The sequence below is a fragment of the Sebastes umbrosus genome, chromosome 4 (genome assembly GCF_015220745.1).
Source record: "Sebastes umbrosus isolate fSebUmb1 chromosome 4, fSebUmb1.pri, whole genome shotgun sequence".
Taxonomy (NCBI): domain Eukaryota; kingdom Metazoa; phylum Chordata; class Actinopteri; order Perciformes; family Sebastidae; genus Sebastes; species Sebastes umbrosus.
In genome coordinates, this window is record NC_051272.1 from 16,870,609 (window position 1) to 16,890,511 (window position 19,903).

The following is a 19,903-nucleotide window of genomic DNA, read 5'->3' on the forward strand; positions in this document are numbered from 1 at the left end:
ATCAAATCAGTGCATTGTAATGTGAATTGACTGCTGACTTTGATCATCTGCCTTGGGAGTGCTTTAGCATTGAGTGCTGTCACACTGGCTGGGTTAAGCAAATACGGCACGGGCTGGAATGGGGAGAGAGATGGGGGGGGGGAAGGGACAGGTTAGACTGGGAGTGAGGGGAAAAAAAGGGGGGATATGTGACGCCTGGCTATCATCAGAGAGTAATGGGCACATTAAAATTCAATGTCCGCTTGGTAAATGGCATACTGTAGATGTTATGCATAGTTAAATTGATTCATAATTGCAGATGGTGAATATGTATATTAATGACATGAGGAGGTGTTTCTTAATAGAATAATCATATACTGTTGAGTTTTATTTCTTTCTTTTAAACTGTAGTGGTTAGGAAAAAAAAGATTTTTAGCCCAGACTGTATTGCTGCATGGCAGACAGCCGATACCCGCTCCCCAACTCCCTCCAAAATGATGGGTCAGCCCTGCTTAGTGTCAGAAGCTGCTGATATCCTAGCTCTGAAAGTGGAAATGCTCTTAAGCCTTTCTCCTATAATGGAGTGGCCGGTCTAATCTTGCCCTCTCTGAGTGAGAGCAGGTAAGGAAGAGAGTTTTTACCACAACACTCTGACCCTCGCTGTGGCACTATGCTGTCCAGATTACAGTGCAGTGCAAGAGTGGCATCCTCGTTCTTTTGCCACTGTCAGCTGCACCATCCAGTATCCTCAGGAGGATGTCCCTCTTACATAAGGCACACACTGTGGGAGGTTTTTTTTGGATCTGAAAGCTTTGTTGATGCTTCTGCTGTTATATTTCAGATTTAAATCTGTAACTGTGATTTAAAAGAACAGTGTGTAACATTTAGAGGGATCTATTGGCAGAAATGGAATATAATATTAATAAGTACGTTTTCTTTCTTCTTGTTTTTGTTACCTTACACCGTGTCTTAACTATGCGAGCGTCCGACTAAAATTATGTTAAATATATACTCTGTTACGTCATGTAAACAAACCACGTACATGACTGCTGTGTGCTTCATATCAGACTGGAGACGCAAAAAAAATGGGTACTATCTTCATTTATAATTTTTAAACAGAAAACACATTTTATATTGTGATATTTACTGGAGATAACATACAATATAACCCGCCGTGCAACTTGCTCGTTGCAAGAACAAGATGCGACATCACCACAGGTAGTGACACAGACAGATGCTGAGATACGATAAACAGAAACAACAGATTAATCTAACATCCTGACTGCTTTCTTCATAACCACAATTTAAGTTAATATGACTAATTGTGGATGTTTCACTCATCACTTGTTGTCCCTGCTCAGCCTGCTGCACAGTGTAACATTAGTATTCCACACTACTGAACAAAATAATCTGAACAGGTAGAAAAAGTAGGATGGAAGAGGAAAACATGATTTTGTTACTCTCTTGATCCTTGCGTTTTAATGCACCCGATTTGTAGGCCTACAGTACTTTCTGTCATTGTTTTTCTATTAAGCAGCAAACAAAAGCGGATCAAAACGAAGCCTCCTACTGAAATACTGTAGTGACGGTTCATATTTCCCATAGTTTCCTTTGGTTGTCACTTTTGTACTGTGTGTTTGTGTTTTATTTGAACCATCATAGAGGTTGCTGTTACATTTCTTGATACCAGGTAGCTCGTAATAATTTTTCTCTGGTGAACGCATATACAGTAACTGAGCGTCAGTGCTTGTGCTCAAAGTGGCAATAATCAAGTTAATATCCTCATCTACATCCAGGACACGGTTTTCTCCCACTGTCGGCGGCGCTGACAGCTCATTTTATCTAAACTGATCAGCCATTCTTCATCCATGTTGCAGCGCTCTCAACGCGAGCGACAGGACAAATAGGAACAGGGCGTCCGACAAAAGTTCAGCTCGGACTCGCGGACAGCTAGGACACTCTAGTAGAAAACAATTTAATCGATCTGATTTTGTCGCTGACGCTCGCTCGTGTCACATCCAGTTAGGACACGGTGTTAGAATGAGCCGTTTATATCTTCATACGGAGCAGGTCTTCTTCATGCAGCCGGTCGCCATGTTTCTTCAGTAGCCCAGAATGGACAAACTAAACGCTGACTCTAGATAGGGCCATTCACGCTTTCACGTTTTTGTGTCGGCCACCGTAGTTTGTAGAAATTTAAATTGGTTGCAGTCTGCAACCTCACCGCTAGATGTCGCCATATCCTACACACTACACCTTTAAGGAAATTGTAGGTGTTTATCTAATCAGTAGATTCACTGTAAATGTTCGTCCTCTTAATCCCCCCTAAAAAAAAAAAATTCATAGAAACAAACTGAGAAAGCTGGATGGCGAGTTCAGATGGAGTGTTTGACAGGACACCACAGTGCAGTTATGTCACTGTGACAAAGGGAATATGAGGGAGTGTAGATGGCGTACAGGAAGAGAGAGATTCCTTGAGTCAAGCTGCAGCAAAGAGCAGCCCAAAACCTCTTGTCACTGTATGAAAAGAATAGCAAGACGACCCGTAGGTATTGGGCTGCTAGGTGCATCTCCTAACAAGCTGACTGTTCAAAGGCTTTTTAGTGCTCTAGAGAACATGAAAGGCATGTTTAAAAATTTAAAAGCCCGATCTGTTCCAGTGCTATGGAGCGGCAGAGGGAAGCAGATTTTTACGTCGCCATAATTCCCCAGTTGCTTGCTTTGTAAATTAATTAAGATGTTTATGACAGCTGCTTGCACCTAATGGAATGCTTATAGACTATGCTATTAATTATTACTGCTGGCCACGGCTGCAAGCTTTCATATTGCTGAGGATGTATGGCTGTGGCTGCAGTATAGACGCGCTCTCAACCTCAGACCACTCTTGACTCTACGATTGCATTTGAGTGTCAGTGGGCTGTCTGTGCATATGTTGCGGATAATGCGTGTTCGGCCATTTGTGTGTATTCTGCATGCTCTTCATACTATGTGTCTGGCCGTCACAGTGTTGATAGCTGCATTAAAGATAATGTAGTGTAGATACATTAAATAGAATGGGCAGTGTGCCACAGAGCCTTCCTGAACACCACAGGGAAGGTTACAACTGCCTTTGTTGTAGGCCAGCATTGTGATCGCTGATTGGATGTTTCCCTCGTGTAAAGTGCAAAACTCCTGCCCTCTGTCTGTCCTCTCTGTAACCTGGCCTGGCTGTAGGATGTGTTATCTTGCTGTGCCTCCTGGACAAATGCCCTGCTTTTATTTTTTATGTGTGACATTAGGAGCGTATATTAGGATTGTCATCTTCCTACTTGATAAACCACTAGCCCTTCCTGTTACCTTGTCCAGTTGTTAGTGTAGGGCAAATGTAACCGTGAACTGTAACTGACCTCATGAGCCTGGAGGAAGCTCAGCGGTTCGCTCCCTGCCGTTAACTTGGCTCTGGAGTGGGGAGTTGTTATGCTTTCGGTAAGAAAGCATAAACAGCTCGACTGCAATGCCTATGAGTGTGCAAATGCAAGTATGGCTAATTATAGTTCCTCTTTCATATGACTTCACCCCAAGTTCTTCCTCTGACATTGTTACGCAATGGCATTAGAATAACCCCATCGACAGCAGGGAGCTTTGTAGCAGCAAGATACAGTCGGCAGAGTTTTTAGACACAAATTAATACATTTGAAATCACTGTGAGGTTGATCGATATCCATCGTAGGTGGTGATGTAGTCTAGTACTGTATTAAAGCACCATTCTGAGGTACGTCACTTGAACATTTCAATTTTATGATACTTTATACTTGTACTCCGATACAATTCAGAGAGAAATCTAACAATAAAACTACACCACCCAGTGGTATTTAAAGGAATAGTGTGTAACATTTAGAGGGGTCTATTAACCTTTTTTTTCTTAAGTGTATAATCACCTGAAACAAAGAACTGTTGTGTTTTCGTTAGCTTAGAATGAGCCCTTCATATCTACATAGGGAGCGGTCCTCTTCACGGATATCGCCATGTTGCTCCACCATGTTAGTAGCCCAGAACGGACAAACCAAACACTGGCTCTAGAGAGAGCCTTTCACGTTTTTACATTACCTGAAGTAAAACCGTGGTACCTCCAGCTGCTATGTGACTTCTGTTGCTCCTCAAGTAGTGTTATTATGGTAAGGATGGCCTCTGAGCGAGGTACCACGATTTTGTACTCGGTGGATCATGTTACCGCAGTCTTGGAAAGGGAGGAGTGAGAGGAGGGGTACTCAGTTGGTTGCAATCTGCAACCACACCACTAGGTGCTGCCAGATCCTACACACTGTACCTTTAATATTTAGTAGAAGTAGTTGCATTAAAATGTTAAAAGATACTTTTACTTGAGTCATATTTTAATGTAATGTAGTATTTTATACACTGTGGTATTGCTACTTTTACTTCAGTATAGAATCTGAATATTTCCTCTACCACTGCAAAACATATACTTACAATTCACAGGACACAAAAAATAATCATGGTAATGCTCAATAGGGTATAAGCTTTGCTAGATTTACTACCAAGGGTAACCATCATATATATCAGTGGTCCCTAACCAAGGGGTCGCAAGACAAATCTGAGGGATCGCCAGCTGATTAAGAGGACAGGAAAGCAGAAAAACATATTTTTGCTTTTTGCTTCTTCTTTTTTTTTTGCAAAATTGTTTCATTTTTCAGACTTTAATCTTGATTTTTTTCCCCGTGAGATTAGTACTGTAGAAGATTTAACCTAAAAAAAAATATTCAAAAAAAACGAGAAAAAAAAAAAAAAGATCACTCTTGGAATGAGCTGGCAACAACCGCTAAACAAATGCAACCTGTGAAGAGGTGTTGCAAGCAGAAAAAAAAAAAAGGTTGGGAACCCCTGATATATATTTTATTTCAATATAAAGGACAGTGTTTTTCAGCTTTCCAGTTACAGTGTTGGTGGAGAGAATCCCTCACAGCCTGGGAATCCAGACAGGGCGCCTTGTGGCATCAAGTTACCCAAGAGTCCCTGGGACAAATAAATAACGTAACACAGCTCACAGTGAGGTAGGTTTGTCCCTCTCCATCCAAGCAGAAGCGAGTTATCATGTCTTCACTCTGCAAAGCTTTATCCAGTGTTATCCTCCGATTACATTTACATAGAGAATGCAGCGGGGAGGGAGAAGGCAACAAACTGAATCACACTCCACCTGCACCACAAGAGGCGATGTGTGAAATATGTATTCAGTCTTTCATCAACCTCTTTATCTGCTACGCGAGGGTTATCCTCGCGTGTAAAGTCCTCTGTTGTGTTAGCTTTGAAAAAAGGAGGAGGAAACTGTGATCTGTGTTCTATTAATCATAGTCCAGCTCTGTGGCTGTCCCGTTATCACACATGTGTGTAATTACAGGGTATTTGTGCTTTAAGCATGCTCTGCTGCCTGGAAATGGAAGAGTGGCTCCACTGATGAACTCCCTGCTAATAGGACTACCTTTGATCTGCGTGGAGCATGGAGGGCTTACAGAACTCGCAGGTTTTAATTATGAAATACATGAAAAATAGATGCTGCACTAAGTGCCGACCATGACTGCAGTGAATCACAGTAGCAGCGCGCTCGCTAGTTTGCCTCTGCTTTTCCTTCCTTTATGTCTTCCAGTGCTCAGAAATACCTCAATCCCCGTCTCTCTCTCTCCGACTCCGTTCGTTACTGCGGAGAAGCCAAAAAGACAAGACCATGATATTAATTAGTGGATTGACAGACATGTAATTCATCTCAGAGGAAGTTTTCATTACATGGGAGGCTTCAGAGGGGCAGTTTGGCTTATTGGCAAGTGCTAAGACCAGACCTAATGGGGCTGCAGCTCCCTCCCTTTTGAGCAATTACAGCCAAGTCCTTATCAGCAGAGCCACGAGTCCACTGTTGTGGGACCTCGACTTCCAACACACTCGCGCGAAGTGATCCTTCCCCACAGACCCTTGTTCATTAGACAAGTGCCTGCTGTACTGTACTTTACTGGATGAGAATTGAGACTGAATGAGTGATGGTAATGAAAGGGTTCCAATATGTTTCTGAGTCAGCCTTTATAGAGCTGATATTAGCTGACATTAGTTTGTCATCAGAGCTCCGGTCTTCTCCCCCCTCCAGGTGATTATACAAGCAGGCGTGTGTGTGTACAGTCTATTGACAGACCTGGTAACAGATTGTCACTAACTGTCAGAGCACATATCAACTCACCGGTTCTAATCCCATCTTTTATAACCGCTACTCTTGAGATGATATGAAATGCACACCGAGCTCGGACAGGGGAGTTGAATAAACACAACACTTCATCTGTTACAATGACATTTACCTTTTGGCAAAAAGCTGCCTACCGCTGTGGTTTCCTGAAGTAGATGGCCTGTGAATCATCCTTTGCAACCATGCAGAGAAACAGAACACAGACAGGAATAAAAGTGAAAACAAGCAGTTTCAAGCAAACGAAAGGCCTTTGCACACACTGACGTGTCAATCATGTTTACACACCAGATCCGAAACTTTCGTCTATTAGTAAAACTTTTGGAACAGGTTTGATTTTCTGCATTTTTTCGCATCCGCCTCCACTCAGAGCTTCTGGCGATTGCATTCACACTTTAAAAAATGATAAAAGTGGTGTTCATTTGTGGAGATTATCTTTCTGAAAAATGGAAAAATCCTATTGGCTTTTTGTCGAGGGAACCAGGGCGATGCTAACTTCCTCATTGGCCTACAAAAATACGTCATCTCCATATCGCCCAACCCTATAGCAAACTGTAGATCTCACATTCTCTTTATTTAACTGCAATGTGCTGCATATTCTGAATAGGTTAGCCCAAAGGGGCTCATCTCTATCAGCCAATTGTAATACTCTTTCAACCTATTATTGTGCATAACTGGAGTGTGTGCCTCAGGAGCTGTAGGTAATTGTATTCCCCTTTAGATTTTAACTTACGTAGAGTAAGGTAATATATTATAATGTGAGTAGAAATTCACAAGTGTTTGTCTCTGGGGAGTGTTGCTGTTGACTATTAGAGAGGCAGAGCGACCTCTAACCTCTGTATTGTAATAACGGTGTATTTTTCTGTATTCATTCTGTAAATAAGGAAATACTGAAAGGCCTCGATGATGGTTTTATGTAAATACACCACTTGAAATAAATGGCCCTCTGACAACATATCTACATCTGTAGTTAAAGCCTTTCTATATAAGTGTGTAAACACACCCAGTGGTGGCCTATCAAGCTGCTGTTCAGTGAAGCTCAGTAACAGTAAAGTAAGCCAGGGTGGTCTGCTGAATGTGGTTTGTCTTTATTTATGGTGCGGGCTGAAAGGCTATTGGGTTTCATGTGTGGTTGAGGCTGGATCATTGGGAGATTACCGCTGGGCTGGGAACCGCCGGCGCAGAGAGTACACAGAGGCCTGCCTGTGCCCCTGGCCTCACTTTGACCAGTGCCCTGGGCCTTCCTGCATCCGTCAGGCCCCCCGGGACCGGTTCGCACTCGGAGGAGAATTACTGTGTAGTACAGCTAGAGCCAGGATCAGAGTGAACAACATCTGAGCAGCAGAAGCCCTAACATGTTGGCTTTTCACCTGCAGTACTGTACTGAATCGCACAACAAAACAACTGAACGGAACACCTCAGTAGTTTCTGGTTGAGCAGCTCCTTTTTTAGTTTGTAGATGTTTCCTGAATTCTTCTTCCTTCGCCGTTGCTGACCTTCACTGGTCCTCTGAGCATGTTGCAGATAAATACTGAGCGTAGTGGATAAATATAACAGTGATATGAATCACATACTCCACAGAATAGTCATTAACAATAGGGCTGTTGAGGGCATATTAGAGCCTTGGACGTCGTACAACAGAGTCGTTTTTTGGATCTTGTCATTTTTTGTAAGCGCTCAACTAAGTGAACCTGTGCAGCAGTGTCTTACCAATAACAATAGCACTTATCGCAGCGTTCCCTGCGGTACAATTAAAATTCCGTCAGAGTCTTCAATCTGCCTCCCAGCCATGCCTGCTGTTTCTCGGCCCTCCTGGGCCACGTCAATTCCTCTGCTGCAATGTATAATTCACGAGCCACCAAACAGCACTGAGGACTCACCTGGAGACTCGCAGGCCCAGCAATGCAGAACTGCATGGGGGGATGGGAGGGGGACGTTGTACATGAAGCCTGGGAGACATTTGTAGGGGGCGAGGTGCGTGTGACACGGTACCTCAAGTCAGCCAGGGCTTCTGTGATCTCAGGGTCACCCTGATAACATCGCCTCTCCGTCGGGATCTTTCAACTTCTTGCCTTTCTCAGTAAGGCATGTATGCTTTTATTTTTTTCTGCCCTTTCTCCTTTCGTCTTCTGAAAGACAATTGTGGTGTCCTCTAAAACTAATTTGGATGTATATCTTCTATTTGCAGACAATTCCATAGCGATGCATTGGAGTAACCTGTGGAGTCTCGGAGTGGTTGCTTTTAGTTAAAACCAATTAGAAATGACCAGAAATAACAGCGCCTGGAGACAGAGAAGTCATTTTTCTCTTGAGCCTCCCCAGAGAGTTGGCCTCTCCATGGATTAAGTGTTTTAGTATATTAGGGGGCAGCTGATTAGAATCATTGTGCTCTTTTAATCATTACATTTTTGCATGTATAGTTTATAGCAGTTCTAATAGCTAATAAGGCTAAGTGTGTCACTGCAAATGGGAGGATTGTTTAAATGACTTTGTGTATAAAACTTGGCCTTCACAAAGACTGGCAAAGTTAGAACAGCAGAGAGATCCTTGAATCAGCTCATCCATCTTATTGTGTGACTTTTGATGAGATGAGAATGCAAGAATAATCTTGCATCATATCTTTGTACTTTAGCGGCACTATACACTGGCTGACCTGCTACATTACTTTAAGAGATTTTTTTAAATAAATGAGTTGCCTAAGCCAGTGGTTCCCAACCAGGGGTCCGGGCTCCCTTAGGGGGACGCCAAAGATCACAGGGAGTGCACCAGGATTGTGCACATATATAACTAAAATCATAATAACACACTTACTGGATAATTTATACAAAAGTCTGTATATAAAAGTACTTAAAAACTTTTGTTTTTGTTACTTAGTAGTAAAATCTAACTAAATATTCTGCTTTCATGCTTCGTCCATATTTGTTGGCGTTTAGCCTTTCAAAAACAACATTTTCACTGCAAAAAAAACTCCAGCTTGCCGCACACAGCCTGTATTAATAGGGCAGTCTAGCAGTAATCTAACAGCACCATAAATTACATGTATTTAACCACAGTAACAAAAAATCTATTTCGGCTCTAACACTATTATAGTAAATTAATTAAGTCATATTATGATCTGCATTCACCTGGTGAATCATCAAGACGTCATAATTTTATTTATGTTGACGAAACTGACGAGTAATATTCATTAAAGAAAGTTTATTTGATAAAAAAAGTAACTCATTTAATACACTGAATCACTTTACTCAAACTGAGGATTTTGTACGAGGATTTGTAAAAATTGTTTAGGGTGAGGACGTCGGCGGGGATCAGCTTTTCTAAGATATAAGTAGGGATGGCTTCAAGGAAAATAGGTTGGGAACCACTGGCCTAAGCAGACTATATACTGTAAACATGTCACCTGCTGATTTTTCCAGTTTCCTTCAATTTGTACTATGTTAAATTTCTTAAATTTGCATCACCATAAATCACAGCACAACATGTTTTCTGGAGCTTTGTGATGGCTAAGGAGAGAAACACATTAATTGTTTCTAATTATTTTCTCTCAGGAATGTAGCAGCAATTTGTCAGTCGGGCAGGCGGCAGCACTCAAAAGATGGACTACTGAGTGTGGCCACATCTATCATTCTTAAGATGACCATGGCTCAGGCACCGTCATTAACCAGCAACCTCAGGAGTAGCCTAAAATTAACAGTCCCATACAACTGCCATCATTAAGACAGGACAATAACCAAACCTCCTCATTATGGGCTGATGTTTTTTTCTATCTGAGAGGCCTTATTAACTGTACAGAGTGTGTACTGCTAGCGGTCCCAAGGCCTGTGCTATTGACCCGTTATTCCAGTAGGTGTCCAGCCCGTCCCTCACTGGGCCCTCGCTGGGCCCTCACTGGCTCCTCCAGCAGCTGGGTCTGTTGCGCTGGCCGTGTCCTTGTGTGCGGCGGGCGTGCAGCAGTGGCATGTGGAGCAGGCGGCAGGAAGCGAGCCTCCCTGTCTCCCCAGACTGAACAGTGAATGAGGATAAGTGAGGAGCGCCAGTCAATGAATCAAGCAGCAGGAAGGGAGCAGCCAGGGGGGGAGTGTGACGTCCCCACGGGAGAGGCCTCGCATTAGGAACTTCCTCGTCTGTGTGTTTCTGGCACAGGTTAAATGGATCGCTCCCATTAGCGCGCTGAGAGGACAGCTCCATTATATGAAGGAGACTGTAACTTTGAATGTCACGGTGCAACAACCCCAGAGCACGCCTCGTCTCCCAGGGAGGCAGGGTGACAATAACCATCCATGATAATCATTCCCTGTCAGGCTTTAAGGAACCTGAAATTATGACGTACAGCCTGCCATGCGCCTCAGACTTCATTACAGCGCTGTCACTTTGAGTCGCCCCGCGATGGCACGGCGCTCCACAGCCGGCTGCAGCACTGTGGCTGCCAGAACCCAGACTCACTCTCCTCCTGTCTAAGTGGCATGTTTACAGGATGTGTGCCCCCCCCCGCAGATAGATGTGGTGGAGGTTAACCTCCAGTCGCCTGCACAGTTCCTCTCCAACATAGGCGAAGTCTCATGAGAACCTGTGCTGAATTGTTTACCAATGCAGGTGAAAATATGACTGATCAAAGGCCACACGGTGACAACTGTCCCTCCTTCCATCGTGACAAAATGGTAATGTTGAAATTAGAATTCAGCTGCTCATACAGGCTTGCCTTTTAACTTCAATATCTGTTATTACTTGTAATAAATAATCCCCACAAAGGCGATCCTCAAGTTGTAAGCGTGTTTATAGCAGCCTGTTTGTCAGCCAAGGAGAGCTTCACCTCCACACTGACCTCTGAACCTGCCATCCAGTGGAGAAGACATGAGCTGGCAGGCATTGCCAATGTCAGTGCCCGGAGCTAGCTCCTTCTTTCTCACCGCCTGACTCATTCATTGGCTTTATGGCCCCTTCTCCTTGCCACCTCCAATCACAGGGCTCTGAATGACACACAGAGGAGGAAGTGGGCCCACTTACCACCCCGCCTGCTTCCTCTAACCTGCATAGCAACAGGCCAGATAAGCCTTTGGCGTTTAACAGACAGAATTGGTTTTCTATCTGTACCTTAAAACAAATTAATGAAGAGAATAGTTTGCATGTTATTATGTGTTTGGGATGTGGTGGGTGGGAGATGGACAGTAGTTGTCGGGGCAACGTATTAGACACAAACAATCACAGCACACAGCTCTGGAAATATATGATTTACATATATGGTATATCTTATCTTTTTCTGTATATCTGGTTTTATTGACTTTTGCTAAAGGTACTCAGTGGAGTTTTTGACCACTAGGGGCACTATAGAGAAAGTATTTGTGTATCCGTTTCCTGTAGCATGAGAACACACTGCACGGTGGTGATGTGGTACACGTTTATGCTGAGTGCAGAGGGTATTGCATATTGACAGCTGGTGCCACTAACAACAGGTAGCAATGTGGACAAAAAAGAGAGGAAGAAGGCGACAGCTGGATGATTTAAAAAATGCAAAACAGATTTGCTAATTTTCATGGGGTAGTCAATTTTTTATACCCCAAGGATACGCGCAATACTTTGTAGTGAGAAAAGTCCAAAGAGCATTCAGGTTTAGCTTGTTTACTACAGTGTGGCTTTAAGTTTATTTTTAGTATCAGAATTACAGTATCATAAAAAAATATTCATCAACTGAAATTCATGGTAGGTTTATTAAAGTTTATTAAATAAGAAATGTAGTGATTATAGAATAATGATCATTCATTTCTGCGTCTTTGGTGTAGAGTTCAACCTCTGAGGATTAGAAACATGATGAGCCTGCAGATAAACGTCTTGGAGCCAGTGACAGCAGAACAGCTCCTGAGTATTATCAGTGTGGTCTGTGTGGCTAACGTTGGGCGAATGCACACGCATACGCTCTCACTTCCTCTGTCGTAAACATTTTGCAAAGCAAATGGTTGTTTACAACTTAGAGATCTGTGGTCAGTCTGCAGACAAACACGTTCTGCTATTTTGAATTCTCTCACGTTTTTCACCATTGTAATATTTCATGTGTCTGTTCAGGACACGGTGGCTCATGTTGGTCGTTGTCATTTTTGTGGTGGTTTATAGTTTGAACTATTAGTGAAGTGACGGTTACATTTCTTAAAACACATTTGGAGAGTATTGGAATTGCCTTTTTTTCCCCTCAATTCTTATCCATAGACTGTACATAAGAAGTGGACGTAGTCACCGTGACATCACCCCAGTGGCTTGGGGACTGCGGTTTTGAAGCCTTGAGTTCGGCATTTTGGCCGACGCCATCTTGGTGTTTTTGCAACCAGAAGTAACACGAGAGGGTGGAGCTAAGTACAATCAAATGCCGAATAAGACATTTTTAGGCAACCAAAATGTTACAATTAACTTTCATGAACTGAAAACACACTGTGAAAGAGTTAAGTTTAAGTTCTAAGACGAAAATACGGGCAACTCCCAGATCGGACAGCGCCGAGGTAGCGACCTGTCAATCACAAGGTGGACACACCCCTAAAGCACACCCTGCTTTATGGTCTGTTTGACTCTAAATGGGACCATAATTTACTAAATGAACATCATGCTGTAATGAAGAAGACTTGAAACTACCGATTGAGACCATAAACTCATGTTTACAATGTTTACTGAGGGAGGTAATAAATCAAGTGAGAAGTAGAGTCATTTTCTCATAGACTTCTATACAATCTGACTTCTTCTTGCAACCAGAGGAGTCGCCCCCTGCTGGTTATCAGAAAGAATGCAAGTTGAAGGCACTTCCACATTGGCATCACTTTTCAGACCCAGAGGTAGTCCACGGTTCTTATCACTTTGGCGCTGGCTAAAACCACTTTAGGGTGCACCAAAAATGCACGAGAAACCCTGTCTGTACGCTATAGACATTTTATATGACATAAAGTGTCTTTAGATTAAATAATATCCCTTTTTTAATGGTCACCAGACTCCCTTTAACTAGACTGAGAATGTCTGCTTTGTGTGTCTGTAACTGTAGTGTAAGGTTTGACTAAAAGCCAGGAAAAAGGCTGCTTATTTGGCATTTCCCTCTAATACAGTTTCCACTACGCACACCAGCTATGTTCCTTACATGGTCTAAGAGGTTGTCTTCCCCATCAAAACAAAGAGCCAGTTAACTGCTTAATAAAGGCTTTTACAGCTGCCTTGTGTTGCAGTACCTTGAGACCGCTGCTCTTTAATGGACCATCAGCTCTCGCTGGCTTCCATGTCATTTGATTGAAGTGTAGAATTAAGACTGGATTACTGTTTATTTTCTCCTTGCGTAATGTCACAGTTGGACAGAACAGAAGCTTTTGGCCCTGAGCACTGGAACAATGCTAGAGCTCCATCACAGGCTGCTGGCCCCTAGGTGACTGTTTTCCCTCTTTCTGCTCAGTGGACTTGATATTAGTTATGTGTTTCTGTGTGTCTGTCTATAGGAGGCTGAAGGGCTTATTTGTTTTCCCCCTCGTTGCTCTTTGACTCGTTTCCCCTCAAACGTGTCTGAAACATTGTTATCTCCGGCCAGACGCCTTTTTCACAGAGAGTTATTGAATCATGTCAGCTCGCCATCCCCCGAGTTTCAAATGCAAGCTGTAGAAAAATTAGCCATTGCTTCCGCATGACAAGTGGGATCTATTAGTGTGCTATCGGCCCGCAAAGCATGAGCATCCGGCAGGCCGCTGGGGACCACGGCCGTCTGTGCGCTCGTCCGCGTCAGGCTCCTGGGGCATTAGTCCAATGTTGCAGACAGCAGGAACCGGAGTGGCTCACTCGATGAGTTGACACCCGAAGGGGCGAGGAAGGGCAGCATGAGCAGTCGCAGCCCAGCTCCACCTCAGCCTCAGCCAGGTCTGACTCACACTAGTCGGCCTGGCCACTTGTTTGATAAGCAGATTGCAACTACACACATCTCATCTATATGGTTAAAATCTTTTCTACCTCTACCACCATACGTTTTCTCTCAGATCTCACTCTCAGCATGAGGTGTACAATAAACTGGTAAATTGCAGGAAGTCTAATGATGAGAATAATTTAGATCCTTCATCTTCTACGCCTCAGTGCTCACTTAATTGCTGCAGCGCTAGCTAATATGTTTGACCTTACTTTTATATCCAGTATAAATCCACATGTATGGAAGTTTCTCACTGGTTAAAATAATTACCGTACACATTCAAAACTACCTGCTTGGCTAAAAAAGCCCAACATATAATACTCCACCAAAGGCCTTCTGGAGACAAGTAATATTACAGCAATATCAGGTTAAACCATCATGTCAGCGCTCTGCTTTTTATCCACTTATCAAAGCATTTGAGATCAATGTGGATGATGGCATTTTCTTAAAAACATTTTCAATTAACTGGTTTTATGACTCCAAATAATTAAGCTGTAGTTTGTAATGGTACAAAATTAAAATGCTATTAAAGTTAGTAAAGGTGTCCCACAGGGGTCTGTTTTGGGTCCTCTTTTTATACCAGCAAACTCGACGCCTATCAGCAGCAATCGCTGTTTTTAGCGTCAACCCCGGCCATTTACGTGAATCGTACACATGTACATAAGTACTGTGCTTAAGTACAAATTTGAGGTGCTTGTACTTAGCTTGAGTATTTCTATTTTCTGCTACTTCTTCTACTCTACTACATCTAAGATACAAATATTGTACTTTTTACTTCACTACATTTATCTGACGTTACTTTGCAGACTCAGATTAACAATACAGAATATAATCAATAATTAAATGATAATATTATTATATCAATAAGGTTTTTATTGGTCCCCAGGGGGAAATCCACAAGATACCCAGCAGTATGCGAAATAATATAAAACATATATATAAATAAATTAAAATTAGCTCCTCATTTACCAGCTGCAACATTAAAGCGATGAACACAATAATGCATCAGTAATAATTATAATCATACATAAAATAATATATAAAAATCGATATAAAACATATTTGTGTATCAAAACAACTTGTTGTTTTTTTGTTGTACTCTAATCTCAAAAAGCTCCAAAGTTTTTAATTTGCATATTGAAATCACTATGACTTATATATATATAATTTGGTCCACTCTACATTGTAATGCACATTTATATGATTTTACATGACACTTAACTTAACCTTTTGTATTATTTTGATTTTATTTGATGCTTTTTATTCTCTCATCAACCACTAGCTTGTAAAAATGATAATAAATAAAAAAAACTAAAAAAAGGTGTACACTATTTCAAGATCTCTGATTTGCATTGCATTGGTATCAAACACCCTTTGAAATGTTAAATTAAATTGTTTTCTTTATATTCTGATTTAATTGGTGTTGCGTACAATAATTTGTGCTTAGATTTATTTCTTTGTCTTGTGCTTTCATATATGTTCTTTGTCCCAATCTCAATGAGAGTACCTGTTTAAATAGAGGATTAACTAACTAACATTGAGGTCAAAGTGCCTCCATCCCCGCTCTGGGCCACAGGCTTAGTCATGTGCTCCGGCCCAATCAGTGTGGCAGTTCAACACATTAGCATTCCTAATGTTGTTTGTTTTAGTATAATTTTTCATTCGTTGCCCGCAGACAGTAGAGTTTCAACCACCGTGTCGTGGATGTTGATGTAGCATGGCCGCAGGTCAGACACCAGCCTACACACAGAACTGCCCTGGGCCTGAAACCTCAGTGACCTTGGACAGTGACAGTCTGTTGGACCACAGGGTCTACCTCTTCATCACCATCAGTTAGCTATAAGTAGAGTCAAATATGTTTATGCTGTGTATTTTACAGATTTTAATGTTTTTTCATGGTTTGTTTTTTTTCTCTTTGCAGGTATCTCAGTAACAAAGAAGACACATACCTGTGAGTACAAAGATTTTTATTGTTACTTTTTTTGCTGTAAAAATGTCATTTAATTTTCAGACAAATTCTACGCAGACTTAATGTGGGGAAAAAACAAATTTTCCGTGCCTCATATACAGTAGAGATGATAAGATCATCTTGTTTATATCTCTGTTGACTCTTCTTTCATCAGTGCCCATATGCATATTGTTGCCTGACTCGTATTGTAATAAATCAATACCTTCAATTAGATCAGTGCCATCCACTTTCAATATTTCGTATTCCTCCGTCCTGGAGAGAATATGATGATAACCCCAGAGAGGAAATTAAAATGCTACGCAGTCATATGACTGTTTGATAATCACGCACAGCTGAAGCAGACAGCGTGCTGAAGCACTTCTTTGTTTTCTGCAAGGCCTTGCAGCCGAGCAAGGCGGATGTGGTGTTGTGTGGTGGTTTGTCACCTCTGAGGCTGCGTTAACTACCAAGAGTTTGTATTCTTCAAGTACAGATCATATCACTGCAATTGAAAGATACAGACTCAGTGTGTGACACGTCTCACAATGTGAGATGCGAGGCTTCTTTGTGCACTACAACAATAGTACACAGGCTCTGCCTTGTCTAACCACCACTGCCTTTTCAATTTCAGTCTGCTCATGAAGAATTGATGAACAGTCAAACCTGTAGAAATCAATGATTTCCAAGAGATTTGTACTCTATTTTGACACGTGTGAAGTGCAATCGAAAAGGCATGTAGAAACGCTTTTGTGCGGTGTACTGCAGTGTGTCTGTGCATGTGTGTACATCTGTGCGTGTGTGTGTTCATACCCCACTGTGTGAACGGAAGAAACGAGCCCTGAAGGCTATCCTTTCCCTCTGATCACTCTGATGAAACTTGTGGAGAGGGAAGGCCAGAGGGCTTTTCTGTAAGAGCGGTCGGAGTGTTTCAGATTGTGAGCGGCTGCATCTCGCCCTGTAAAACATCTCGGCTCTTTCTTACATCAGACAGCAGGGCAAAAGGATATGATCTTCGACGCTAGACAGCTCTACCTTACTCAAACAGCCCCGTCAAAACAGCAGCACGATTGTGTGTTAAGCTATTTGCTTGTCTGGAGGGGAGGAAATGGGGGGGGGCTATGGTATTTCTTTTTTGATGTGTGCGTGTTTGTGTCAGGATATCTTCAAGGTAGAACAGAAACGCTTTGACCCACCATCCACCGCCCCGCTATCTTAATTAGTGCGGCGCTAAGCACCTCTACACCGGAAGGGGGCTCAAATCAAAGAGCATGATTTAGGAGTCTTGGGTTTAAAGCCCTGGGCAGAGACTGGACTACGCCGTCTCATATCAGTGAGAAATATTCAAATCGTGTCCATGTGAGGAAATCAAAGTAAAGCCCCTTAACAAGTAGTTGATTGCTGTGCCTCGCAGACAGGAAGCGGCTCGTAGATCCTCGTCGGAGCTGTGTGCACAAGAAGACGTTCAAGGGCCGGTTAATGGTCATTGAAAATACAGAGGGAAGGTCTCTCTCAGAGGCGCCTGGTGATTATATGGTGGAGTAATAATGAGGGAGATCGCTCTGCCCTACATGGTTATAGTTGGGCTGTAGATCTATTTTTGTTCCCGTAGTGAAAACATTGGCTTCCCCGCTACGCCGGTCCACACCGCCACTCGAAATGTGAGCTTGGCAGTCTTGCTTGTATGTGTGTGTGCAAGTGTGTGTGTTTAAGGAGGTCTTCCTAGTCCAACCCAGACCACAGGGATGGGCCGTGTCTCTGACTAACTCCCCACTCTGCCTGAGTGATCAAACTGCTGGAAGCTCCCCGCCATGCCAGTCCCCTCATCAATATAAATTACAGGGGCAGCTGTTCACTGGCAGACTCCTCTCTCCACTTTCCTTTCCTTTCCTTTCCTTTCCGTTCCTTTCCTTTCCTTTCCTTTCCTTTCCTCTCCTCTCCTCTCCTCTCCTCTCCTCGCCTCTCCTTTCCTCTCTTCTCCTCTCCTCGCCTCTCCTCTCCTCTCCTCTCCTCTCCTCTCCTCTCCTCTCCTCTCCCCTTTCCTCTCATCCTCTCATCCTCTCATCCTTTCTCCTCTCCTCTCCTTGCCTTGCCTTCATCTCATCCTCTCTTCTCCTTCCGTTTCCTCTCATCCTCTCTCCTCTCCCCTTTCCTCTCATCCTCTCTCCTCTCCTCTAATCTCCTGTCCCATCCTCTCCTCCTCTCCTCTCCTCTCCTCTCCTCTCCTCGCCTCGCCTCTCTTCTCCTCTCCCCTTTCCTCTCATCCTCTCTCCTCTCCTCTCTCCTCCCCTCTCCTCTCCTCTCCTCTGCTCTCATTCTCTCTCCTCTCCTCTCTCCTCCCCTCTCCTCGCCTCGCATCTCATCTCCTCTCCTCTCCCCTTTCCTCTCATTCTCTGTCCTCCCCTACCGTCTCCTCTCCTCTCCTCTCCTCTCCTTTCCTCTCCTCTCCTGGACTAATCATAGAGCCATCAGAAGTTGAAGTATTCTAGATGAAAACAGATGCTTATATCATTGTGCCGATCACTGTGATGTCCTCTCTCCATTCTGGCTGTTATAAGTAGATTTACTGAGCGAGGCAGCACCCTCTCTTTTCTCTCACCGACTCCTCTTCTTTCTTTCTTCGTTCCCCATAAGGGGCGGCCCCTCGCAAACACTTCCTTTAACCACAAGGCTATAATTCTCAGCAAGAAGTCAGCTGTGGTTTTCCTGTACATTTCCCTGACAGGTTTACATATGCTCTGTTATATTGACTTTTAGCAGCAGTTGATTTATCCCTACAACTGCCTGACAGATGTGGCAGCAAAAGATCAAGGGCTTAAATTTCATATTGTAGTTTTTTTTCTTTTCTTACTTCGATGCCGGACACCAGATACACACGCCGTCACCTTCTCCTACCTCAGCGAGGCTGCGTTGCCGTGAGATGAGTTTCTGTTTGGACCTGTTGAGAGAGATGGTGTGGAAGCGGAGGATCAGATGCAGCAGCTGATTACGCTGAGATTAGACGTCTCACCTCTAATCTACCATCAGCAGCAGTCTGGGGCTCACAGCTCGAATAGCAGAGAGCTAACTAACTCACACACACACGTACATACACACACACACAGGTCGTGTAGCCAGGATGCTCTTGCTCGAACAGAGCAGATCTCCTGATTACCTCGAGCTGATCCTCTCCCTCACTCTCTCTCTCTTGCAGCTGTAGATGTACAATATGCTGATGTCTGACTGGCTGTTCAGACTATGATACACAACAAGACAAAGACAGTTAATACAGATTGCTTTGTAAAAGATTAGACAAAACCTATAAGATAAATTGATACTCTGCTAATATGTCCATTAGGGCTGGGACGATACACCCATCTCCCGATTCGATACTATCACGATACTTGATTGCCGATTCGATATGTTTTGCAATTTTTAAGTATTGCAATACTACAATAATTGTGATGTCTAGCTCTGCTTTTCCTGCAATGTGTGAAACCCAAAGTTTTTCCATACTTTACTGTACGTGTAGTGTTTACCACGTTGGATTTAAAATGTGAGGGTGCAGGTCGTATCCACGTGAAACCTCCGCCGTTTTCTACTTTTCGTTTCGGCCGACTGCGGTTTGTTTTGATTAGCGGATACGGAACAGATATGACTTCACGTTACTCCTACTACAACAATAAAAGCGGTAACTTCCTTATACCTCTGCATAAAATCAAATGAAGCAAATATATCGATTTTGGCATTAAAAATCAATTTCAAAATCGTAAAAAACAAAAAAAACGTGATACATAGGTGAATCGATATCTTTTTCCCACCCCTAATGTCCATATAACAGAAACACCTAATATTATAATAAAATCCAAAA

General features: G+C 42.9%; 1 protein-coding gene across 1 annotated transcript in view; it reads left to right on the plus strand.

Moving 5' to 3' along the window:
- Positions 1-19,903, plus strand: part of roraa (RAR-related orphan receptor A, paralog a) — a 205,968-nt gene that overhangs the window by 127,017 nt on the left and 59,048 nt on the right. The window contains exon 2 of the mRNA XM_037767806.1: positions 16,030-16,059. Within this exon, the coding sequence (XP_037623734.1) occupies positions 16,030-16,059 (30 nt within the window). The remainder of the gene's footprint in view (positions 1-16,029; positions 16,060-19,903) is intronic.